Genomic DNA, 27,780 nt, shown 5'->3' on the forward strand with positions numbered 1-27,780 from the left:
CATTTCAGCATGGTTTCAAAACCGATCCACTTTATAATACGATGCGATAAATAACTATTATGAAGCTTCTTGCTTTCTTTTATCTTATACAAAGAGAATGAAAGAGTCGCTTTGAAAATTAAGAGAACTTCAATTATAGCGAAACCTAACAGATTATACAAAATACAGCTCTTTTGATATCAAACAAAAGTTGTATATAGATATAGGTTGCTTTATATGAACGGTTATTTAATTTCAGAATGCGGATTAAAAGATGAGCTATGAATCCGTTTATATATTTTTTGGCAGCTTCTTGCCTTCTCTGTGATGTTAGTAGCGCAGCTAGGTAAAGTTTAAAGCTTCAAAACCGCTGGATTTGAATCGGTTCTCAGCCTTGCTGAAAATTATGTATAGCATAGTATTAAAGATTATTTTCCACGAATATTAAAATAAAAATCATAAAATTACAACTAGTTTTGATAGCCCAAGCTTTCGGCCGGTCGTGGATAAAAAAACTGGTTTAAATCTATATTTTTTTATTTTAATATCCGCGGAAAGCTGTCTATGATACGATGCGATATATAACTGATAAAACGTTGCTAGCGAGGATTTTTAGGGATAAGATAATGGAAGATAAAAAACGATACACATTCCCTGTAATGATATTGCAATACCAATAAAAAAATTTTAAAAAAAGAAAGTGTCCTAATTTTTCGGCAACAAATAAGATGTGTACCAGTGTAATTTACAGTCCAATGTCCTCTCCCTGCGGAGACAGTAATGACATACAGACCTTTTTTCTTTTTATTTTTCCTCTTTTTTCGGTACTTTGTTATATGTATCAGTTTATTTGGCTATAAGGCCCTTTCTCAGAAAGTACTTTTAAATATAAGGGGCGTAGGTAGTTATTTTGTTTGTTTGTTTATTACTTTATATTAGGTTAGGTTAGGGTATATTGTGTACTAAGTAGCCTCGCAGGGATAAGAGCACGTAGAAATAGGCCCCACATGGTTGGGAAGGATCCAACCCCCTCTTGCAAGTATTTAGATTTTTTTGTAAATATAACATTGCTCAACAGTTACCAGTGTCAAAGCTACTCTAGGAGACTTAATTCATGTATGTTTGACTTTGGTATAACGTTCGATAGTAAAAGATACTGATAGGAAGCTAGATGAAAAAAAATCATGTTTATGTTTAAATTTCTCTTAACCACCTCAAAAATGCATTGTTTTGGGACACCTTGTATACATTCTTTGAAAGTAACTTTTATTTCAGTGAAGGTTTAATCCAAGATCCAAATGATAAAGAAATTTTAGATAGATTACTACATGACAAGGTAAAGTATTTTTTTTTTAAATCTCAGCTGTTTTGTATTATAACCCACGTCTGTAGCTTAACACGTAACGCATCTGCTCGTCATTTGGGAGGTGATAGTTTCAAAACTAGCCCGAAACTGCGTTATAACAAAAGACATTAAAAGTTGTACCTGTTGCTACTATGTCAGATACGCAACATTAATAGTTCGACCAGGGAATGCCTTAGTAACTTATTATCATAAACAGTTGTAAATATGTATTAACGGTAACCTTATTGTTTTATGATTTTTTAACAAGAAATATTTCGTATCTTATTTTGTTTCTTACTTTTTTCGTCATAATAATAATAATTTATAAACTTTTCAGTGACAATAGATGATTTATCGGAATAAAAACTATTTTAACCCAACTTTATAATAATTTTTACCAATAAGAACAGAGGTGAATTCTTTAAAAAAAACTTTTTGGCTCACTGCCTCACTAAAATCAGTGAGGCAAAATTATCCCCACCTAATTGTTAGAGAGCCTCACTGATTTTAGTGAGGCAGTGAGCCAAAAAGTTTTTTTTAAAGAATTCACCTCTGTTCTTATTTAAAAAGTTTTATTTAAGAATTCACCTCAGTTTATTTTTGAAATTGCGTTTTTTATGATATAGGTTAGATCAGATTAGGTAAGGTTATATTAAGTGGACATGGACCCGCAGGGATTGTGCACCACAGTTATAGGCCCTGCAGGAGTAAGCCATAAGAAATAATATGCGGAATAAAAATTGTATGAGAAGTATTATGTGAAATATGATAATATCAGGGCGCGGCAGATTTTTGTCACACTTAAATTTTAGGGTTATACGCGGCTGAGAAACAATGAATATAAAATATGAATTAATTGACACTATATTGATACTTTATATATTTCAGAGGTATGATCCTAGGATTAAACCAACGTCATTGAGTGGAGGTCCACTTAGGTAAGAAATTTAAATATTGTAGGAACTATCTGACCACATTATAGGTGCCGTAGACCATAAATTTCTCATTTAATCCCCATAATACGTTATCTAATGTATTGTTTAATTTCTTAGGATAAATCTTTGTTTAATGATATTCATTGTCTAAAAATTTCGTAGTTCTTAGTGGGATATTGAATCTATATATCAAGAAAAGTCTTCGTCTGCTATAAATTCCTTTTAAAGTTTTACACTTAATTTGTCTGATTGGCTATTTAAGGTTATAGATCTATTCCGAAATATAGTTTGGATTATTAAGCGTTTTATTTATATGACTTTACTATGATAAAAATCCCAAACTACCTTTTGCACCGTTGTCATATCTATAATACAAAGTAGCTTGATGTCTTTCAGTCCGTCCGTCCCTTAAGATCTCGGTAACCACTGAAACGAACGGATTCTATTCCTCAGGGAATATACCTATTGGTCCTGTGGTGGTTTTAGGCTATTTTCTTGAGGGATGGGACATACCCAACCCCCCAAAAAAACAAATAAAACTCCCCCCCCCCCAATTTTGTATTATGTATTTTTACGAATTTTGCGAATTCGCGATTTTTTTTTACGAATTTTTACGAATTTTGCGAATTCGATAGATTTTTAGCCAACGTATGAGAGAACGATTTTCTAAAACTTTTGGAACTAGTATAATTTACTGTCCAATCTACCTATTCAATCCCCAAATCGTTGTCTGAATGAAACAAAATATTCTTTCTTTCTTTTTCGGTAAGTTTCAAGGCTCGGCAGCCGCGCCTTAGCCGCGACTAAGCCTCAAATTTAAACACGTTTGGATGCTTTCAAAATATTTTTGAAAAGTGGGATTGTTATTATTGGGTCAGAATTGTGAAGGTTTTTTTTACCTAAGGCTTAAAGGCGGCTGTCGTTCGGCTGTCGTGCGTCTGACGAGCCCTAGCAAGTTTTGATTTTGTACTTTGCTCTTGTTAAATATATTTCGTCCAATAGAATAAGGAATAATTTTCTGGTAAACAATTTGTTCTATAAAAAGGGGAAAGCCAAAAAAGTTATACGCTTCTAATTAGTAAGGCGATGAGCTCAAATCCTAGCCTAAACCGCATTCATGAATAAAGACAATAAAAACCCTTATAACAAAGTAATTGTATGCATGCGTGTCTGTAGTGAAGGATCTCGCTAACTGCTGAACCGATATAATTATCCTTTACAGTAAAGGTTTATAATTATTTGGGGATGATCTTTTTAGAATCTATTCATAAATATTTATTATTCATCGACATTTTTTTCTTCGGAAAAACTCTCCCTCCTTGGAAAGAATTTAGACAATTTTCAATAAAGATCCGTCTTGCCCATAGTTCTTGTTTTTAGACATGAAGCTACTTTTTGATTTGCATTGTCCGTTAGTTTGTTGTACTATCTGTATTAAATAAAGGATAATGCAAAACGATTTTTTAAGATTGAACCTTATACAAAAAAAATCTCAATTCAAGAAATTAATTCGATAGGACAATTCTAACATGATTGACGTATTTGATTTTTTAGGGTAAACATTTCTGTGGTATTATTATCTCTTTCATCGCCTGATGAGTCCAGTTTGGTAAGTTTTCAGTTTTTTTTTACCTGTAAGTACTCCTCCCTTATATTTAGATGACATGCTTGTATCTAAGACCAGGCGCTACACCCCTAGTTTAATTTTCAAGAGGCATTCTCATTTGAGGGTGAGGGTAACCCTTCCCCAACCTCCCCAAAATTAGTAATGAACCTTACCTGAACCTACAGGAGGCTTTATTTTAAGAACCATAAAGGTTCAGCGGTTATCATGATCCGTACAGACAGACAGATACAAATAGACAGACATCCTGTTCCTGAATTCAGGATTAATAAGTTTTTTTTATATTTAGCATTATGAAGTAGAATTTCTGATGCACCAAAGATGGACAGATCAGAGGCTTGTTCAGAAAAATCATTCCAGGTAGATAGATAGAAAGGTAGATAGAGAGAAAGATAGATAGAGAGAAAGATAGATAGAGAGAAAGATAGATAGATAAATCAATATACAGGGAGGAAGGGGACATAGGGTTGTTTATTACAATAGTAACCAAAGTTTTACAATAACCTTTTTTCATTTGTTGGCTTAATAACTATGGACACTTTTATTTAATTTTGATTAATTGGTTCAAAAAAGTGAGTGTCCAAACATTTCAACCACTAATCTAAATCTAAAGAAGGGATAATTTTGTTATCATAATTGGGGATTTACATCAATTTATTTTTCTGGTCATTTTTCTCTTGAAAGGGTGTAGGTACTCTCCGCTAAAATAGTTATATATCATACCAAAACCTATACAAAGCTTTACCCTAAAGAAGAACCAAGAAGCGAGATCATTCGCCACACACAGACAGACAAACATCCTGATTCTTTCATATATAAAGTTACTAATACGAAAAGATATTGATTTATTGACAATAATCTTTTTAGTTTGTACTTTTTGAATGGCTTACATCACCATGGAGATATTTGGAAGCCAGATATTTATTTCATCAAACATGGAACATTTAAGGTATAATAGTTTGTTATCGCATCGTATTATAAACAGCTTTCCGCGGATATAAAAATGTACAATTATAAGATTAAAACTACACTGAAAAAAGTTGGTTTTAATCATAAGATTGTACTTTATTATATTCGTAGAAAACTGTCTGTAATACGATACAATACATATTTTTTTTACTTGGCTGAGAACAGGTTCTAATCCAGCGGATATTAATCAGTTTAAAAGACAAACTGAAAAAAAAATTGATTAAATCAAGAATGACAACATCCATAGGAAGAACAGCACACAAAACTTTATTTCTGATATTAATAGAGAATATGTTAAGTGTTCATTAATAAAGGAGATAGAGAAAAGATAAAAAGAATGCGGTATAAGTATAGATATCAAAACCTTTAAATATTTATGTCTTTAAAACCAAGACCAATAGACCAGGTAAATTATTTATAATAGCAACCTAGTCAATCATGTTTCCCTCAAAACGTTTCAAATAGGCGAACGCCAGACAAACATACAGACGGGTATATCTAATAATCAAGTAGCTTCGCTTATAAAAACCTACCAGTGTTCTTCTGTTTGTTTCATCATTACAATATATTTGAACTTGAAATAACAAGGATGACAACAACTGTAAAAGCATAGTTCCTAAAATAGACGGTAGGATATCTGGACACTAATAATTGTAGAGTGTTAGAACATATATAAAGTTATAAGTCTAAAAAAAATTATATGTCAATCTATAGCAATATTGTTTAAAGACAGAATATTGTTTAGGAACTTAATTTCATTTTCAGGACTTTATTATAGAAATGCCTCACTTTTTAGTAGCGAAGCTACTATATAATTCGAAATGTCCGTCCGTCTGTCCGTCTGTCCGTCCGTCTGTCCGTCTGTCCGTCTGTGACAAAGTGGGGGAAACGTGATTTTCTCGGCTCCTATAAAAGATAGAAAGCTGAAATTTTTAGTGAAGATTCTTATAACATATGCACATCTAGTCTATACATTGTTTTGTCCATCCGTCTGTTATTTGGGGTGCTAGATCGATTCCTACATTTTCATGTTTTTTCTGATTTTCTCAACTCCTTTTTAAGATAATTTTCAGGGATTGCTTAAATTTACATTTTACATATTTTCCTTAAGTTTTATTACGATTTTTATATTTTAGGTTTTCTATTCTTTTCTCAATTCCTATTCAGGATTTGCGGCTGAAATTATCAGGGATTGAAAATGCTCATATTCTACATATTTCCATCAAGTTTCATAAAGATTTATTTATAATTTGTGGTGCTAGATCGATTCCTAGATTTTTCATTTTTCGTGCTTGAAAGGTTGCGTGATTTTGAAGTTTTTGTCATTTCCCTATTTCATCAAATATATAGGATGACACTGGTATATTGTAAATATATTCATAATATACATTCATATTTTCTGAGCTTCGCTACTTATGGATGCTGTCATCCTTGTTATATAGTCCAAAAGGACATACTTATACCTTAGGACTTGATAATAGAGATGCTTCGCTTATAGTACCTTTTTGTTATAAGAATCAATACTCCAAAAATCAGATGAATAGAGTATTGACATCATACAAAAAATATTAGCATATTTGAAATAGTGCCTAACTGTTTACTAAGCTTCCTAAATCGTACCTTACTGTTATAGGAATCATCATGAAAAGTTTGAAATCAATGGCACAATTCTAAAAGCCTAAAATAATAATATCTATCCATAACGGACGTACGGACTGATCCTAATTATCAAAAAGCTTCGTTTAAAAAAGTATCAACAAGATCTCTTATCAAAGGTATGGCAGGAATTTCTAGTGATGAGTGATTCAACAATTAAATTCAGAGTTTTTTATTCAGATTGCAAATAAAGTTTTTGTTCTATCAAGATTAATTATGTCCATAAGTAGCCAAGCAATATCTATAAGATATAGTGTTGTGTTTTTTTCCCCTTTTCTCTCCCTTCCCGTTGGAAATATTTTTGTTGAAGCTCATCATAGGTCAAAGGAAGAGAAATAATAGTTATTTCTTTCATCGTATTATAAATCGCTTTCCGCGGATATAGAATGTATAATTATTAGATTAAAACTGGTTTTAATCTTATGATTGTACATTTCTATATTCTAGGAAAGCGGTTTATAGACATAGTTTTTTCGTATGGATGAGAACCGGTTCCTATCCACTGGATTCGAATGAATACGAGAAATATATTTCTATTACTTTATAGAAAGTTTTTAAAAATATTTTTGCTGGCGATTCGTCGTATTTTTAAAATGGCTTTTTATAGGTTATTTTAGGTTAGGTTAGGTTATATTGGGTTAGGTGATTGCCCCACAGGGTTAGGTAATTGGCCCCTCAGGGTTAGAGCCCCCCGCAGGGGCTAGAAAAAGGAGAAAAATACGAAGAATTGCCCCATAAGGTGCGATGTTACAAAAGGGACTATACCCTATTTTTTTGGGGGGAAAAAGTAATTCTTTCTACATACAATAAGTACTAAACCATCACAGGACTAATAAAAAGCTTCTTTTACAAAGAAACCTTCCTTTTTACTTTTACGGCTTACTTAATTTAAGTTTTATAAATTGATTTTTTAATGAAAGTTAATGGTGTTCTGAAAAGGTCGAAAAATAATTGTTAAAACAGTTAAGAGAAAAATTATATAACATGTTAATTATGGAATCAGGGATATACAAATGAAGGTTTATAGTATATTACAGATTAGCCGCAGTGTAGCATAGTAGAAGGCGCTTTCATACAAAGTATCTTTTTGAGCACTATAAGCTCTCCCCAATCCAAATTTTTAAAAAAAATTGACGTAGAGGGTGAAGTCGTTTAATTGTTTACCATTTTAAGTCAGGTTAGGTTATATTGGGCCCAAGAATGTAATAGACATAATTAAATACTACCATTTCATCCCTTTTTCTTTTCTTGAATTAATCTTCATATAGATCATGGGAAGTTTTTAAGCTATAAACTTTTTTGATCTAGGTCTTGGTATAGTTTTAGACTATATTTTATTTCTTTTCTAATCCTTCGGATACAAAGCCCTATCTGCTAGTGCCGTTGCAGCTAGTTAAAAGAAAAAAATCTACTTATCTCTAAAATTCCCCTGTAACAATAATTTTATCTTTAAACTAATCTAGAAAAAGTAGGAAGAAAAAATGTTAGAGCATTTTTTTATAAAAAAATTATAAACGATTTTCTGAACAAATATTGGGAAAAACAAGAATCTAATTAAAAGAAAAAACATTTGGCTGCTCTATATATGTATCTTAGGCAGTCGAAATGGCAACCGACAGCTGTCATATGTGTAGCTTCAGATTGTCAAAACAGAAGTGCATTCGGCTGTTAGCCTATTATATACTAGTGACTACGCTTCTAGAGGCAAAAATTGTGGGAAGGGAGAGGAGGTCGACTATCCACTTTCATTTTTTGTTTTAAAATGAAAAAGATCCTTTAATATAAAGACAGTTAGACATTCTGTTATCTTTATGCAAGGATAAACTGTGGCTTCTGAAAAAAACTGTTAAGCCTATTGATTTTTTAAAAAAATAACCAATATATTGTTTGTTTTAGGAGAACCTTACCCCGAGTAACATTGCGTTGAAAATCTTCACGAACGGGACAGTTCTGTACTCCATGCGGAGACATTTGGTACTAAATTGTGAGGGAGACCTGCACATCTTCCCCTTTGATTCGCCCATGTGCACATTTTCCATTGAAAGTGGTAGGTATACGGCTTTTCCGAGAACGAGTGTGTTATTAAGTAGCAAAGCAATAGCAAGTAAATAACAGGTACTTTAATACAAAAACCTGTTTAGCATTTATAGATATAAACCCCCCCCCCCCCTCGTTGTTTTTAAAATATATTGAAAATAAAGATGAAGTGGTAAAGAATTTTAAGAGAAAAATGGATTAGGTAAATACAGAATCACTAAGGACCTAGTTGACTTTGTGAGTCTTTAATTTTACAATAGATAGTTATCATTATTACATTGGATTAACCATGCTTAAATTGAATACATAAAATATTGTATAAGACTACTCTAACACAGGGTTCTAATGGGATAAGACAATGGCAGATAAATTGATACACATCCACAATGATGATACACAAAATTACCGCTTCTATAGATTACAATTAGTTGTTGCAACGTTTGGCTACTAAACTTAATAAAATATTAATTAATCAAATCAAAGTCCCCAAAGTTATTATACCAACGAATAAGAAAACGTTTCTATAACACTTTGGGGACTAGTGTAATAATCATCCCAATGTCCTGACTCTAAGATGACCCCAAACACATGGTTAATAAATAAGGCAGATATATCTAGTTAGACAAATATCCATGCAAGCAAGTAATATTTCTAATTTTCAAACAATTCTCCTATTATAGGAATGTCTAGATAGGCGCACAGCTTCTCTTTAAACACCCTTTTTAATAATTATAATGTCTTTCTCATTTACTCAGGGATCTTAAGGAAAAGCCAATGACCGAAAAAATTATAAAAGTACCCAATTTATTATGATAAACAAAATTGCACGGACTGCAGTTTAGAATTGTTGGTTAAAAAGTTTTGACACTACTAGTTTTGGACACCCTTATCAAAATTTTGAAAAAGTTTCCAAGTTTTTGAACCAACGAATAAGATGTTAACTTGTAAAGCTTTTACTTTTACGGTTAAGTACCTTTTAAATTTTCAAAGGAAGTCTATTTTTCTCATGATATTTTGATGCTTGTTAAATTGAAAAATTGTGACCATCTAAAAAATGTAAACACATATATGTAACATTCTTTGAATAAAACAATTATTCAAGTACAATTTTAACATACAATAGAAAAATATAAAGGCTAATAGAAAGAAGTGTGATCTTTTAATATATATACCAAGTTAGAATCAGCAATGGGGTACCAATCAATATATTATTACTTGGATGTTGCATCAGATTTTCGTGTACTGTCATGAAGTAATAATCGCAGCTGGCTAAAATAACGAAACCCCCACAATAATGAGACCCATAATAGCAAGCTAAATTGACGACAAATTTCGGGTATAGTTCCTTTCGTGGCATCGCCCCTTAAGGAGCTATTCGTTAAATTTTTAAAATGGCTTTTTATAGGTTAGCTAGGTTAGGTGATTGCCCAACAAGGTTAGGCAATTGGCCCCGCAGGGTTAGAGCCCCCCGCAGGGGCTAGAAATAGGAGAAAAGCTACTGTGAAAAATACGAAGTATCGCCCCTTAAGGTGCGTTGCCACGAAAGGGACTATACCCCAAATTTCCCCCTGTAAATACATCCACGTATATCCTATATCTATTGTTTTTTGTACAACTTCTTTTCAAGTTAAAAAATGTGTTCAAGAAGTAAAGAAGTTATTAAGAAAAGCTAAAAATTACAAAACTGGTATAAAATCGTAAAAAGAAACGGCATAGTTCAAAATATACAGGCTATTTTAAATATAATTAATGAAATTATTGAAATTGTGACCTCAAAGTTTTTCTGTATTCAATGTCCGTAATTTAAAACTCTTCAATATTGTCCTATCAATTTCAAATTTGGCGTGATGATTTCTGAAAGTTTTTCGTCCTACCGTATAATTTTAGAGCTTCGCCTTTAATGGATATTTTCATCTTTGTTGATTTAGCATTTAAAGATACAAAATACATTTGTTATTTTGTGAATTTTTTAGTTTTAGGATGCGTTGTAGCATGAAATAAATACTAATATGTCTTTTAAAGCGAAATAACATATTTTACAAAATTGTCTTAATTTTTTTTTCTCTGTAAGATCATTTTGTTGTAACCTCTTATAAAATATATTTTCTGTCTGTAGCGAAGGATCTTGCTAACCGTAGAACCGATAGTTCTCCCTTACATCAGACCATAGGCGTCCAAGGGGGGGGGGTAATGGGCCATTTGGCACCCTCAAACGATTTTACCCCCCCCCAAAATAAATGTTCTTTAAAAAAAAAATTTTGGGGGGGGGGTATTTACCCCTCCCAAATTGAATGATCTTTAAAAAAAATTTTACTGAAAATTTTTTTTTGGGGGGGGGGGATCTATGATGTAATTGTAAAGCACTGAAGATTCCATAAAATAGATACCTAACTAAATTAAATATTTCATTAAATAATGAAAAAGAATTTCTATAGGCGATTTCTTTTGGGAGGATGTCAGGGTGTCTCAAAACTAGTTATAAAACTTACCAGGACCTATAAGACGCTTCACTTTAAAGTATAATCATATTGGTTCATTGGTTAGTGAGTTAATTATTGTATTTTTATGTTCTAAAGAATGAGATACTACTATATATTTGAATAGTAGTGGCGCCCTTAGCATCTAAGAACTCGTGTTTTCTAAAGGGTAAAAAGGGAGGAGAAAAATAGCCTAAAACCACTCAAAGGATTGACCTATAATAGTGTTGAACCATCATGGGATCTATGTGAAGCTTTCCTAAAAAGGAGAACTCAGTATTAAAAGTAATGAAATCTGAAGCTATAGTCAAATAAACCTTACTTACTACTTTATGTTATAGGATAGTACTTATTAACTTAATAGATTAGGTAGGTGCTTTTTTTACATAATTAAATTACCCCCCCCAAAAAATTTTACCCCCGGGGTAAATTAGTTTGGGGGGGGGTAATTACCCCCCCCCCAACAGATTTGGGGGGAGTATTTACCCCCCCCAACAGACTTTAGGGGGGGTAATTACCCCCCCCAATCAAATTTTACCCCCGGGGTAAAAATTTTGGGGGGGGTAAAAAAAATTTCGGCGCGCTTCGCGCGCCATTTTACCCCCCCAAACACGAATTACCCCCCCCCCCTAAAATTTTTTACCTCCCCCCAAAAAAAAAGCTTGGACGCCCCTGCATCAGACATGGTATATACATCATTAAATATGATGTTTTTAGCTATGATGTTTATCTATAATACAAAGTAGAACGATGTCTGTCTGTCTCTTTGTTTGTTTGTTTGTAGCGAAGGATCTCGCTAACCGCTGAACCGATCGGGTTATCCTTTACAGGGTAGCTTTTCATAGGTCCCGGGAAGGTTTATAGCTATTTTCTCGGGGGTGGAACACCCACAACACCCCCAAAAAATGAAAAATACCCCCTCCCCCCCCAATTTTTTTTATATTTTTTGGAAATCTAAAACACGAAAATTTAGTTTGATAAAACCTCTTGGGGCAAAGCTCCTAGAGGCTAGGGGCGAAGCCGCTTGTTTTAATAAAGTAAATTATGTTGTCAATTTTCGATGTCAATAATATGTGACATAATGGCAGACGAACTTTTAAATAAGGGTGGATTATTCTATTTCTATGCCCAACCCTGCGAGCGATCTAACCCAGCTGGGCTACCTAGTCCTCAATATAACCTTATCAAACCTATTGTAATATGTGACAAATATAAAAAAAACTATCCTCTAATAATCTTCTAAAATAAGAGGGTGTTCAACAGGGTACTTTATGAGAAAGTGACTGATATTTTGACATGAAGGATAACGTCAAATTTCCAATCAGTTTAGTGTATAGACAAATATACAGAGTAGTTATGGATATAGTATACGTGGATATATTGACAGGGGAAAATTTATTGTCAATTTAGGTGGCTAATAAGGACCTCATTTATTTGTCAGTTCGTTAATCCAGTAGAAGGGTAGTGGATGGGGTAAAGGGGGTGTATGTAGTGGCATCTTTATTCTAGCCAGTTGCAAGTATCACTTTAAATTAGAGTACATGAAAATCTGGCGCAACATCCATCTAATTATATATCGAGTAAAGTAGTTAATCTTAACTTTGTAAATATTTTGTAATAAATTTTAGCACATTTTTGTGGAACAAGGTCAAATGTAAATGAATATTTGTGGACAGGGGGGGGGTCTAAGCTTTTTATTCTGAGGGGGGTAAATGAGAGATTTCATAAGCTTGGGGTGTGTAATCTAATGTAGTATTATTTATAATTTAGAGGGGTGTAAAATTAGGGGTTTTAAAGTTTAAAGGGAAAAACAGTAAACATCCTTTTATCGATTGAGTATAAAGTATATCTGACATATTGGATATAATTAAATATCTAGGTTTACATTTCGAATATTATGCTAATTTTATTATAATGGGGGATAAAATCTTTTTATCATTTTTAGTCTTTTAAAATCGCTAGGATTTGTAGTTGCACCTAAAAAAAGAGCGAATAATGAGATTTTTCTTTTATTATTGTTATTATCATAAACCGGTTAGAAGATATATTTTTCATGTCAGATATACTTTATACTCAATCCCTTTTATCCCCACTAACGTCTACCTTTGGGGTAAGGTTTATGATAGTGGACAAAATAATGCCTCGTGTCCCGGTCATACGCCGTCATGCGTTAGGTTGAAAAGGTGACGCAAATTTCAGATCACAGTTTTCGCGATTTGAGAAAAAAAATATTTTTATATTGTAGCGAATTAAATAATCTTGCAAGCATCGCCTTTATTTTATAGAGAAAAATAGTAAATCAAATAGCGAAAACTGAGATCTGAAATTTGCGTCACCTGACGCAGGACGGCGTATGACCGGGAGACGTGGCATTATTTTGTCCACTATCAAGGTATATAGAAAAAGATGAAAAAATGTCATAATTAGGATTGTATTTAAGACATGATAAGTCAATCCTAAGAAACAAAGATGATATAAAAAATGAAACATATTAGAAAAAGCTCAAAGAAATTCTTTACACGAATAAATTAATTACTGAGTTATTTTTTTTTAGTTTCCTTCACAAGTGATCAAATGGAGTTTCATTGGGCTGGTCCAAATAGGTAAATATTCATAATCAAAGACTAGATAAAAGCTTTCCAAGATTAATTCGAGTTGAGTATTCTTAATTTTTTAATTTTATGAATTTTTTTCTTATATTGATATAATAAAGAATAATAGAAAAAAATAGGATCTACTGCAGTTCACGTTAAAATATTGCTGGTAAGCAATATTTCCAAAAATCTATGAATTTTAAAGGCTGCTAGCTGCCAAACGGCTGAACGTACAGAGCATGCCCGCACTCTGTTTAAAGCGGTATAAGAAGGCCTACAAATAATTTGGAATAGCCATAAATCAATAATGCATAATTATCTTGCAGTGCAGAGAAATGCGCGAAAAAGACCTATTTTACGCTTTTTTCTGAAGTGAAGCTTTCCCTGTGCATAATTGGATCTTGGCTAATCCAGATTATTTGTAGGCCTTCTTATGCCGCTTAAAATGGTGTGCGGGTATGATCTGTCAGTTCAGCCGTTTGGCAGCTAGCAGCCTTTAAAATTCATAGATTTTTGGAAATATTGCTTACCAGCAATATTTTACCGTGAACTGCAGTAGATCCAAAAAATATATTATTAGGTACCAATAGATTAATTATAAAGTTGTTCAGTACGTCCAAATTTGAAGTTTGTTTTTGATAAAGCATATATTAAAGCGCTCCTGAAAAGTACAACCCATTAGAATCAGCAATTTCATATTTCGATAAAACCACCAATAAACTTGAGTCTTAGAATAAAATAGCTTAAACCCACCTATATTGCATCCCAAAAAAAGAGAACCCAAACGGTTAAGTAGTTGAGATATTAAGCTACAAACAAAAAACCTTATTACTTTAAATTATAGGATAGCCAAAGACGAAGATTCTGGAAACATAGCCCTGTCCCCAGTCTTGAAGAGACACAACGCATATCTGGTCCATAATGAAACTTACTACTGTGATCATCATGATGAGTGGAGAGGTAGAGTTGACAGATTTCCGCAGATATTAATATGGAAGAATCATAAGATTATCTTTAGTTTTGGTGGCCCAGAGAGACTGAATGCCTGGGCAAACATAACTGGTGTTAATTTTGCTTTTTTTATTCATAGAGAATTGTCTTTTATACGATACGATACATGATTTTTCAGTATGGCCTATTACCGGTTCGAATCTAGCGGATATTAATCTGTTTTAAAGCCATATTAGAATAGTTACTTATCGCATCGCATTATAGACACAACGCATATCTTGTCCACAATGAAACTTACAACTGTAGAGAGGTATAGTTGCATCGTATTATAGACACCTTATCGCGAATAGTAATATGAAAAATTATAAGATTAATTCCAGTTTTGATTGCCCCGAGAGGTCGATCGTCTGGACCAAACTGGTATTCATTTTTTGATTAATTTATAGAAAATTGTCTATATGTAATACAATACGATACATGACTTTTCACTAAAGCATAGAAACGATTGGTGGTGTGGAGGTGTCCTCCCCCCCCCCTCTAAAAACGCTCAAAACCACCTCAGGGCCAGTACCTATATTTTCTGAATAGTGGAGCCCAATTTGTGCATGCTTGAACTTAGCAAATCCTTTGATACACTCATTATTTGTGTAGCTTTTCTTTTTTTAGTCGTAATTTTATTTTCTCACAATTTTGAATTTATAACTTTAATTAACAGAAAAAGGTGCAAATATATTTGAAGTCTGAATAATCTTTTTTTTTATAAAATAGTTATATATATGCATTCTGCATATAATCTTAACTTTGATGTAGAAATATAATTTGAAAAAAAAGATAAGGTTTCTTTTTCATAGAGTTGCAATAAAATAATGTTTTATAAGGAGGATTTAAAGTACAGTTTTTTTAATTTTTGTTATTACTCAATTTACATATAATGTAGCATCTCATATGTCCTGGGAAGGTTTTTAGGAGGTAGGGTACCAACACACTCCCAAGAGAAAACGGATTACAAAAAAATAGTACTCCTCCTCCAAGAAAAAATATTAAAATTGGGTGGTCAGTTTTGTAGAAATTATCCATAAAAAGTCCTTGGATTTAAGCACTTTTTTAATCGTGGACAACTGTTTTTAATACCATGCAAAAGAATGTAAAACTTTTTATTTTTCTTGCAGGTGATTACAGCTGTCTGAAGGTGCGGCTACATTTTACCAGAGACAAGGCATTTTATGTCACCACCGTCTTTATTCCAGGTAAAACAAACTGCCATTCTAGATTCTGCAGTGTGCGGCTGAGGTTAAAACGCGTAAACGATAAGTATTTTTCACTGGAAACTCTCTAGTAAGTTCAGGTTTTCAGCTACTCCAGTATTTTTGACCACATTGCCATGTTACCGTAAAACACACCTAAAGATATATCTAGGAAAATAAGTCAGTCGGTCTGCCAATCATGCCATAAGATATAATTTGTAAAAGTGTGAGAGGTTTCGTAATTTTTTTTCAGTAAATTTATTCTGTATTTAATCATCTGCTTTAAATCCATCATTTTTGGGTCTTTTGCTACTTATGGATATTCTGATCCTTGTTTCAGGTATAATCCTGGTGAGTTCATCCTTCCTGACCTTCTGGTTTGAATGGAACGCGGTGCCAGCCAGAACTATGCTGGGGGTAACTACAATGCTCAATTTTTTTACAACCTCAAATGGGTAAGTACGTAAAAAGTAGCGCAGCTACTCTCAAATTGGGGTGATTTACATCAAAGAGCTTAGCGAGCAAAGACCTTCCATCACTATTACTATTAAAAATAACTAATAGTAAGGAGGTAGAAGGTATTTTTTCCTCCATGCCTAGGAGGTACTAGGTACTTTGAGGGAAACCGCGAATAGTAGGTTATGTTTATTTGTCTCTACATAAATTCAAGTAATAGTAAGAAGTCATAATTTTTATAACAATGTAATCTTATTCGTTGGCTTTAAATCTTTGAACACTTTATTAAATTTTTATTGGTTGGTTTCATTCCAAGAGTGTCCAAACTTTCTAACCCATTTTGCGTTCATCGTCTAATCCCTTAGGATCCCTGTGACAAATTACTCTTTTTTAATAATCTGAAGGTACAATTTTTGAAGTATTCGATAAGAGGAAAGCTATTTTTAATCTTACTATCCTGAAATCAAACTAGTGGCGTGCTCACGGGTTCGCCAAGGGGGTATGAAACCATTTAAGGGTAAAAAGGTAAGAAGGGCCTTCTTAATTTTAACTTTACTCCCCCCTCCCCTTCTGCAAATTGAATTTGACTTGTTAATGTTTTTTTTTCAGTTTCCGTTCTAACCTTCCAGTCGTGTCTAACCTGACCGCTATGAACTTGTGGGACGCCGTGTGTATGTTCTTCATCTACACATCTTTCTTAGAGTTTGTAGTTATGAACTATTTAGCCAGGTATATTTTTTTCGGATCTAATGCAGTTGACGGTGACGTATTCCTTTTAACGATCTCCAATAATCTATTAATTTTAACTCATTGGATCTTGGCCATCCACATTATTTTTATGCTTGTTTGTCCCGATTAAAACGGTACGGGCATGATTTGCACGTTTAGCCGTTTGGCAGCCTTCAAACTTCATAGATTTTTGGAGAAAATCGTTACCAGGAACATTTTACCGTGATCTGCATAATATCCATTTTTTCTATTCATTTTTTTCTTTAAGTTTCTTTAAATTTAAGTCCATAAGTCAAACAGTTTATTTGAATGATTTTTTTAGTACACCATCTGTCTATAAATATTATTTCAATCTTTTACATTTAATTTTTTCTTGAACTTCTAAACATTGTATCTATTCTAACGAATGAATATACATAGATATTATGACAGGGAAAATTTTCATAAATTTATCTTGCTTACATGGAACTCATTTATTGGTCGTTTCGTTCATCGCGTATTAGGGGAGGTGATTGTGTTAGTGGTTGGAAGGGGGGAATCGTTATTTTAGCCCAATGCGTGTTTAACGATATTAGAGAACCTGAAAATCTGGTGTAATATCCAATTAATAATATCTCAATTTCTATTATTTTTGTCTTTTTATGTGAAATCTTTGTATGTCTTTCTAACCAACTAAATTAACCTATATTAGATGGGTTCAAGATCCAGAGGAGCAGAAAAAGAAAAAGGATAATCCAATTCTGGATGTAAGTACAGCTTTTTTTTGCAGTGTTGCTACTCTATAATTCAGTTTATCTGCCCGTCAGTTCGTGCTTCCGTAATGCTATTGGAAAAATGCGATTTTCTCGACTGATATGGAAGATAGACAGCTGAAATTTAAAGTGAAGATTCCCCTTAAAATGCGCAACCAATCTATACATTGCTTTGTTAAAAGAACTAAGCCTTATTTTTAAAGGTTTCGTGATTTTCTTTCTCTTTTCTTCTATCACTTTGTCCAATTGTCTATTCCATGATTTTTTGTTCTTCGAATTTTGAATGTTGTCATCCTTGCTCATATTTTATTAAACTTTTGGGTTAAGCGATACAAATTAGAAAAATTATTTTTAAAGTAAACTTTTCAGTGAAAAAGAACATTTAATAATTCAGCTGAATTTTATTTTAAATTAAAACTTTAATTAAAACTTTCTGGAAATAAGAATTAGACCGTTATAAAATATTAGAATTTTAACAGGAATTCAAAGGAAAATTGAAGGAAAGGCAGAAATTATTTTCCCGTATCGGTACTCAGCCATACTGAAAAATTATGTATACTAAAATAATAATATTTATACAAGTTTTCTTAGCCAAGGCCTTCGATACCTCAGAGCTAACAAAACTTGATTTAATCTTATAACTTTTTATTTAATATCTGCGGAAAATAGAAAATATTTTTTTACGACATTTTAACTTTCCGCCTAACTTTCCCCTAAAAAAAAACATATCGTGGCCAAACAAGCAGTTTAAAAAATCTAATTTATATATTTTTTACAGTCTCTTCAATTGGTAACCACAACATTAGACCTCAGCCATCCTAATCAGAAAGGTAACAAATCATATAACTGTGTAATTTTTAAGTTTAGTTGCAATGTAAAAAAAATTAGCAATGTAAAATCATTGAGTATTCTGTAGCTTGAATTTAAATCAAGCATGATTCTATATACATTAATAGTTTAGACATTTTTTGTAGTCTTACATGCCGTATTTTGAAAGACAGACTGAAACAAACAGATCCTATTACTTTTTTAAAGTAATAGCTACTACGTTCCTTGAGGCATCTAGTGCAGCTTTAAATGTTTGGTTTTGAAAAAAAATCGTGTCTATGTTGCGTTCAAGTCTCTAGAATATATTTTTTAAATTCGATATTTTTGTGAGTTCTCTTTGTCGGGTGGTGGTACCCTTACCCAAAATAGTTAAAAACCACCCCGGGACCTATGAGAAGCTACACTGTCAGCGGTTAGCGAGATCATTCGGTACAGACAAACAACCAGACAACCAGTCAAACAGACAAACAAACAAACAGACATTCTTTTTACTTTATTATAAGGATATATCTTTTAGGAACTCTAGGAGCGCAGTTACACTCTCTTGGAGGCAATCTGGACAACAAATTCAAGGTAAAGTTGTGTTTACTGAAAGCTTTATTATCTACAGTGAAAACAAAGTTTTAGATTTGTAGGATGGACTTTTTACAGTGCAACGTTTTTGAAATTATGTTACTTTCATCTGTACTCTATTTATTGTACAATTTTTTCACCAGTTGTAATATTCCTGAGGAAAATGATTTTATTTTCAAAAAAGGCATCCTAGGATTTTAATTAAAAGGTTGACTGCCATTTTTATGAATTTTATTGAAGCAAGAAAAAGTGGCTCTACAGATTATGACGTCATACGATAGAATAGCCAATGAGAAGCCAGCATACACAAATGGTAAAATTTATGCTGGCCTCTCATTGGTTATTCTATCGTATGTCGTCATAATCTGTGGATTTTTTCTGTAATATTTTAATTGCTTGTGTGAAAACTTAACTAAATACTTCTTGATATATTAAAATGCTTTATGAAATTAATTAATGTCTTACTTCTCGTGCCAAAGAGTTTAGAAGAGCTTTTAGCTCCGATTTGCCTAAAGGATAAAATACCTTAATTCTTTTTCATTTTCCCTCATGTTACATTGTTGAGTTCCGAACCCTTTCTCCACTTATTTTTAAACAAACTTAAATATTACGGGGTGGAATAGTTTTTGGTATGTTTGTTTATTTTTTTATGCCAGTTTAGGTTAGGTTATGTTTGGTAACGGGTTAGGGCTATCAACACAGGGTTATAAAAAAATAACCCCCTCCATTAAATTTGATGTTTGAGAGGGAGGGTTTTTAGTGCTCGACACGCACTTTGTGTGAATTAAAGCAACAAAAACCCGGCTGACATTAGTTTTCTTTGTGATCAGAGTATTGTATTGGGTGAGAAGGAGCGCGGAGTTGATGGTGGGTTGTCTGGTGGGTTGACCAGCGGGGGGTGTGCCAATGGGGCAGAAGACGAGTTCGACAGGTCCAAGGATTATAAAATCAGAGATATGGACATATATTCTGAAAATAAAATGAGTAAAAAATGATACTTTATACTGAAGGATGCTTTAAATTCTCCACTCGATAAAAAATGTAAAGACAAAATTTACTGCTTTTTGCATAAATTTTGTTAACAATCTGACACATTTAAATTTTTTGTTTCCCCATATTTATGATTTTCAGAATATTTGTTTATGTCTTTGATTCAATTTAAAGGTTGAAAAAATGGATTAAATGGAGAGAAAAAATCTAGATTTTGCATGATTCATTTTTACAATCAGCAGAAATACTCTGTAAAGATATTGAAACAATTGCCATATTTTTAGTACATATCATAAATATTTCCTTAATAACATATTATACATCCATTAATTTCATCTTTAATGGTAAAAAATACATCCAAGGTTATCAAAATACATAATTTTTGTATTAAATTTACAACTGCTTTAGCAGATGCTGAGAAATTTACAATCAATCTTTCTAACAAAGAAGCAATAAAGGACCTGTAAACTATTAGCATTATTGTTTCATGGGCTAACTTGAGCTAATAACCAAGACTAAAGTTTATTTTGGGGCCTAAACAATTAGCAGGAATGTAGAATAAACCTATTATTCAACCTTCAAGTGAATAATCCTTGGTACCAGGTTTGCCCGGGGCTGGAGCACAACCAGAGGATTCGACAATCAACCTGTCGAGGTCGGCAACAACAAACAACCTGTCGAGGTCGCCAACAACAAACAACCTGTCGAGGTCGCCAACAACAAAGTGAGCTCAAAAAAATTCAGCATATTTTGGACATCTTTTGCGCCTTAGCTTAGCTTAACATTTCATAAAACTTTGAACATGTTCCAAGGACGTTCAAGCTTTTTTTTATTTCTTTTCAAGTTTGTTGTTTTTTTTTATTCCCAAAGAAAATTTAATCGGAGTGTAGATTTATCCCCCTCCCCACTCCTTATACTACTTTTTTGAGGGGAAGGGTAAAAACGAAAAATTTTGTGGATAATCATTATTGTGGGAGGGGGGTCTAAACTATATTTTCAAACATTTCTGTGGAGTATTATCCATTTACCCTCCACCTTTGACATCAATGCCATGATCCCAAAAAGTAACATCTAAAGAAGGATGATAAAAGACAAGCCCCACAAGACGAAGGAAAAATTCAGGACAACTATTTATTGACAACTAAAAAAATTAATTAGTTAACAACCCGGTATTTGGCGCAATTAATCGTTTAATACTGATAGAGCTAAAATAAAATTTTTAATAATGTAAATTATTAGAAACATAATTTTATTATATCTACATTTTACCAAAAAAAATGAACATAACTAAGGCTATCAAATACCAGCCAGTTTTATTTAGCTCGAAACTTCGGTTCATTTGGGCTAACGAAACTTGTTTCAATTTATAATTTTTATTTTATTATCCAAGAAAAGCTGTCTCTAATACGATTCAATAGATAACTAATAATATAATTTTATTATATAATGTAATTATAGCATTTAACATGTAGTTATAGTATTATAAAAATGTTAATTGACTGTTAAATTAGCTTACTTGTCCTCTATTGCTTAATTTTACATAAAAACAATATAAGACAAATATATTAACTTAGATTAGTATTTATTAGATAGCATAGATTGTTGTGATTAATGTTTCTTTAAATTCTGTATTTAAAAGGGAATATTAAAATAAAATTAAAAACGTGTTTTAAAGGAATTTAAGAAAAAAATATATTAAAAATCTACTAATATCTTGTCAAAAAGACAAGAGGTATATATATAAAAGACTATTTCCACTCTGGGAGATAGGAGACATTGGGCTGTTTATTACACTACACAGCAGTGTCGTGCGAACCAAAGGGGGCACATGTGGAGATCGCCCCCCCCCTAACGCCTAAAACGCCCCCTCCCCCCCCCCCCCCTATGGAAAAACCAAGTTACGATGTACAATAAATTATAATAATCAAATTATTAATGAAGTAACTTGGACAATAATGATTTGTACAACCCACTCATGATTTAATGAAAGTTTTTTGCCAACTATTGAGATATCGTGTTTATAATTTTTTATCCACTATCTATTCCCGCCCTGAAAAAGAAGGGAAAAAGTTCCCCAAAACCAGTCAAAATTGTAACACAAATAAAGTTATGCGATCACATATCTAATTCAAACATTTGGCTTTCATGTGAATGTCTAGCTGTCTATGTAAATATTTCTAGAGAATTTATCCTGTTTAGTAAAGAAGTAAGGTTTTTAATCTGAAGATTTATCACGTTGTCTTATTTGTTAGCTCAAAAACATTTGGTATTTCTATTGCATTTTGATTGGATATTTCCAAATTGTTAGTGTCTTAACTTTTCAACCAATGTCTTTTAATGTTTTATACTTAAGATCCCATATAAAATTCAATTATTTTAGAAGAATTGACATTTAGGTTGCTAACATGGACCTCAATTATTTGTCAGTTCGTTCAGCTAGTAGAAAGGGACAGATGGTGTAAAGGGGGTGGATGAGGTGTATCGTTATGTTAGCCAGCTGCAAGTATCGCTTTATTAGAGTTTATAAAAATCTGGTGCAACATCCAAATAATATATCTATTTTAGGAGGTGAGAAATTTTGGTGGTGATGTGATACGAAAAAAGACGACTTTTAGAGAAGGAGAGGGGGAACAAGCTAGCCCCCATCATATTACACAGAGACATACTCAAAATAATAAAAGGTATTTGAATCCTAAGTAACATGATGTGTTTCTGTCTGTGTTTATGTCCTCTATGATCTTGTTATAAACATGCTAAATATCCGTTACGGACGGCCAGACAGACAAGATTACATAATGTTACACAGAGACATACTCAAAATAATAAAAGGTTTATTTCAACTTAATCCTATAAATAGCACGTCTTTTTTTGTCTGTGTGTATGTCCTCTAAAATCTCGCCATGAACAGATTAAATTTCGAAAGGACGGGCTGACAGACCGACCCTAATTATAGAAAAGCTTTTCTTTTAAGTTTTAATAATTCCCATTTTAACACACTTTTCTCTGACAGAAATTATTCATCAATGTCCTATTTTCTTCATTGTGTTAATGAGTTTTATATCAGAATCAAATATTGTGGCTATCAACAAATAATGCCTTTAAAACCGGTTTTGCAAAAGTGACATAATTTTAAAATATTAATGAATTATGGTCAATTTAGAAGGTTATTGTTTCAATAACATAACATATCTTAAAGTCGCACAAAAATAGAATCAAAATTGAAAGTTCTAAAAGAAATCTTAACTCATACATTACCAATAATACAAAGAAAGTGCACAGCTCACAGAAACGCGCGAAAAATTGAAAAAATATAACAAGAAACAAACTATTTGTGTTTTGATCAATAATTTTTCCTAATTTTAGTACTGATGAAATAATTAGTGATAGTCCAATTACTCCTCCAAACACTTCCCAGGTAATCTTACTCTACAATTTAAAATCTCCGTCTATAAGTCTGTCTGGCTGTCTGTAAGAAAAGTAAATTATTTGGATTCCCTATACTAATGAGCATCATGTATATAATTTACTTGGTCCGTCGGTCAGTCGTTCATGCTAAAAAGGACCAATATACATATTTTGTACAATAAAGTTTTGTGTTTTTTTATTATCTTTTTATCATGACTATCTGTTCCATATCTCACTTTGTGCATAGGTCCATCAGCATTTTTTGTTCTTCGCTACTTCGTTACTTTCTGTTCTGTTTAATTTGAAATTCATTCATGTAACCCATAAAAATACAAGTTAGTAAATTAACTTGTAAAATTTTGAAAGGATGCAATTTAGTTAATTTAATTAGGTGAAGCAATGATAAAGCTTTGCTTAATTAGTTTTAGTGCAATTTACAGGGCTCGGCAGCCAAGCATAAGACTTAGAGAAATCAATCTTTTACAATTTTTAAAAATAAGCTAGAAGTCCAAATTTGACTCTAAGGCAATCCCTCTTTTCAGAAAATCTTTCAAATTATCATAAATTTTGTAAGTTTCAGTCTTCGTCGCGGCTTCCGAGCCCTGCTAATTTGTTGTGTAAAATCAACTGCATTTGCTATAAAACACACATCAAATCCTAAAAGCCTTTATATAGGGTTTATTTAAGTATATAATTGAATAATTAACCTAATATCCTAAAAAAAATTTAAAATTTTATTCAGAAAGATAATATACATATAAACAGCGATGCATATCTTGATGCATTTTGACTTAATCTATATCATCATATAAAAGTAACCGGATCTGGCTAACCACTAAGCAAATATGGATCTTCTTTACAATGTAGCTTCACATAGGTTTTAATCTATCGAATTCTATTCCCAGCGTAAATACTAGAACTATTTTATGATGCTATAATTTTCTGTCTTTTTTTAGACTACTGATGCTGAAAATGCTGCTAAGGGTAGATATTCACTTACACAGGTACAAACATTTATTTCAGGCATCTAAAGGACATTGGCCGATAAAATTATCTAAATCCAAAATGATAATACACAAAATTAGCCCTTCTTTATAGTACAATTAACGGTTGAAACGTTTGGAAACTCCCTGACTAGAATCGTTTGCTAGAATACTAGTTGCTTGTCCCTAATCTAAGCTCTGAGAAAGTTTAATAAGACAGGACCTTAAATAATTTAACTCACAGCAATATTCATTGTATTCAATAAAATATTTAATTAAACTTTGGTTTAAATCAGTTACTTGTATAGCGATTCACCAGGGGTTGAAAAATGGAAAAAACAGACTTTCCCAATTTGTATTTTAAAATTAGTGTTGACATTTCTTTACTCACGAAACTGACTAAATAGTAAAGCTTTACTATTAAAAATCTTAAATTCATCCTTATATAGAAGTAATAGGATGTCCATCTGTCTCTGATTACCGAAAAATAACTGTCTAACTTATATGGTACAGTGAAGCTTCTCATGGTACTAGAAAGGTTCATAACTACTTTGGGAGAGGGTACCACCACCTCCCCCATTTCCTCCCGAGGGAAATCGATGGGAGGGGGGGGGGGGGGGGGCGGGGTGAGGCTCGACTTCCGCTCCTCCACCTCAAGTATACCTAGAGGCCTCTAGGGGGCGTACCGCTAGTATTTTAATATTTCCCCCTATTTAAGGTGAAGAAAATCGACATGTACTCCCGGCGGATATTCCCCTGCATCTACGGAATGTTTGTACTCTACTTCTTCATCAGATACCATGCCATCGAGGGAGCCATGTCTATTGGGTAAGATATCGTGGTTAAAAAACTTTGGGTACCGGTGTAAGTGTCCCCTTCCTCTCTGGAATGCATACACTAGCCAACATGAGCGTACGGTTTAATCATGTCAGGGATCTTATAGGATAAGACAATGGACGAAAAATTTATGTACACAATCAAAGATGATAAACAAAACTATACCTCATGTAGATTAAAATCACAAGTTGAAAGGTTTGGAACCAACCAATCAAAATTCAATAAAAGTACCCAATGTTCTTCAGCCAACAAATAATAAACCGTTGTTAAAATAAAACTTTAAATACCAGTGCAATTTTAGTAAACATTTAGCAGGTTTACTGTTGTTTAAGCAAATGTACAACATTAATATTTAGTCCATGAAAAAAGTTTTGGCTTTAAACTAATGCAAGTCAGTACCAAGCAAAGTTAGGACTTACAGACAAAGGTCATATAACAACAGGGTTAGGTGTCTAATATTAGTGATGGAAAGTGAGATTTTTATAGAAAAACACTAAAATAAAACCTAATGTTGTATTCTGTTCGCTTCATATATTCCAATTAAAGTTGTATTATACGCAATCAAACTTCATATATTCCAATTAAAGTTGTATTATACGCAATCAAAGTTCATATATTCCAATTAAAGTTGTATTATACGCAATCAAACGCTGTCCTAAAGTCAAACTTACATTAATATCAAACTAATGAAAAATGACAAGAGATCCACTTCGGTTCAGCGGTTAGCGAGATCTTTTGAAAGGAGAAAACAAACACAGATTTTGTTACTTTTACATAAGGTTTTATATAAGGTTTATATGTATATATTACTGGTAAAGAAACTAAATATCCTCTCTATAAAAATCCTGAGCTTTAATTTTTTTTATTCATTGATAAAAAAATGAAATATCAATATCAACGAATATATGTAACTTATAAAATTCATATCATTTCTTGAAAAAGAAAAATGTGGCTGTTTCCCTAAATCTTCCTAGTCGAGTATAGAACCCCCTCCACCTTATTTTGTAATAAATTTAAAACAAGGAGGGAGGAGTATTTTTGTGTTTTTTTTTACTTTTGGCAGAGTTTTGTTAGGCTATATAAGGTACAGGGTATATCCACAGGGTTAGGTCAACGCAAGTATAAGCCCTTTCGCATAGATAGGCAAAAAGAAACACCCACTGGTGCCCTCCTTATTTTAAAAATGTGGTAGGGGTTGGTTTGGTACTTGCTGAACACTTTAATGGAAATCACCAAAAACGTATTTGAAATACATAAAATTCAAATTGTTTTAATTTGCCAGCTCATTCATGTCTCACTTTAAATATTGAATATCAAATGAACAAAAACTCTTATCTAAGATCTTGTTTATCGCTGTACAGATATAGTTCTTCTTTACAGTGAAGCTTTCTATAGGTCCATGGAATATTTATGACTTTTTCTGGGAGGATACCTCCACTCTTTCAAAAAAATTGCCCACGGTAAAAACCCTCCCCCCGAAAGAATTTTTTTTTTATTTCCAAAAATTCAAGCCAAAGTGTATTGTTGACACCTCCCTTTCCGTCAAGTGCCCCTTGAGGCAAAACCACTAATACCTAAATGAAAGTAATCTATAATACAGTAATATGTGAGCGTGTTATTTAGTCTTTGCTAGAAGGACGGACAGACATTCCCAAGTTGAAAAGCTGCTGTGCTATCATAAATTAAAACTTTTTTATATTTCAGAGGCGACGAGTAGCTTTGGATGTTGCTATGCTTGTTCTTGAACCTTACCATTGAAACCAACCCTGTTCCAAATATAAATAAAATATGCTCATTTTTATGTAATTTGTGTGTATATATAATACACATAGTGTCTGTTTGTCTGTCGGGCCTGTATGCAAACAATGTGATTATATGTGATGCAAACATTATTTGTGATGTGATTAGAAATATCAAAAATGACTATCTAGCTACAGTTATTCTAAGGTCGATAATTTATTGAACAAGAATGATTTTATCCATTTGGAGCGCAGCAATAATAATTGCAAGAAATTCAAAATACTAGTAGCTTAATCCCTAGCCTTTCGGTGAAGGCGGGGGATGTCTAAAATAGCCTAAAACCATCGCAAGGTTTTTATTAAGCTTTCCCGAAAGCACAATTTACTTACTACTTTATATGATAGAATTAGAAATATTACTTATTTAGAAATAACATTCAAGTCTTTTTATTAGTAAATTCATTGTATAAAACTTTAAAGACTTAATAACTTTATTTTGTACATACAGACAGAATTAATTAAAGAGTAGCTACAATAACGGCACACATTATTGTATACAGGCAACAAATTTTTGTATGAATTTACATATGATTATGAATATATTTAAGATTTATTTTACCCATACTTGAAGCCCTGAATGTTTTTATCATGGATTGTTAAATAAAAATAAAAAATAT

The 27,780-nt window shown here is 32.5% G+C and overlaps 1 protein-coding gene across 3 annotated transcripts; it reads left to right on the top strand.

Annotated features, from left to right (window-relative positions):
* Positions 1–236: 236 nt before the first annotated feature.
* Positions 237–27,780, top strand: LOC145327019 (glycine receptor subunit alpha-4-like). 3 transcript variants are annotated; one of them, XM_080170493.1, is made up of 22 exons: positions 237–325; positions 1,255–1,315; positions 2,213–2,262; positions 3,814–3,868; positions 4,173–4,243; positions 4,751–4,832; positions 8,405–8,555; positions 13,577–13,625; positions 14,461–14,576; positions 15,737–15,814; positions 16,152–16,266; positions 16,877–16,996; positions 17,688–17,742; positions 18,527–18,578; positions 19,094–19,149; positions 19,980–20,080; positions 20,743–20,863; positions 22,705–22,820; positions 23,503–23,554; positions 24,501–24,548; positions 25,246–25,355; positions 27,069–27,780. In XM_080170493.1, the coding sequence occupies exons 1-22, from the start codon at positions 261–263 to the stop codon at positions 27,079–27,081; spliced, it is 1,737 nt and encodes a 578-aa protein (XP_080026619.1). In that variant the 5' UTR covers positions 237–260; the 3' UTR covers positions 27,082–27,780. The 3 variants fall into 3 exon arrangements, with proteins under 3 accessions (XP_080026619.1, XP_080026620.1, XP_080026621.1); XM_080170494.1 differs by having other exon boundaries at positions 20,743–20,836; XM_080170495.1 differs by lacking the exons at positions 19,980–20,080; positions 20,743–20,863.

Source organism: Acartia tonsa, chromosome 8 (genome assembly GCF_053477335.1).
Source record: "Acartia tonsa isolate MP-2025a chromosome 8, ASM5347733v1, whole genome shotgun sequence".
NCBI classification, from domain to species: domain Eukaryota; kingdom Metazoa; phylum Arthropoda; class Copepoda; order Calanoida; family Acartiidae; genus Acartia; species Acartia tonsa.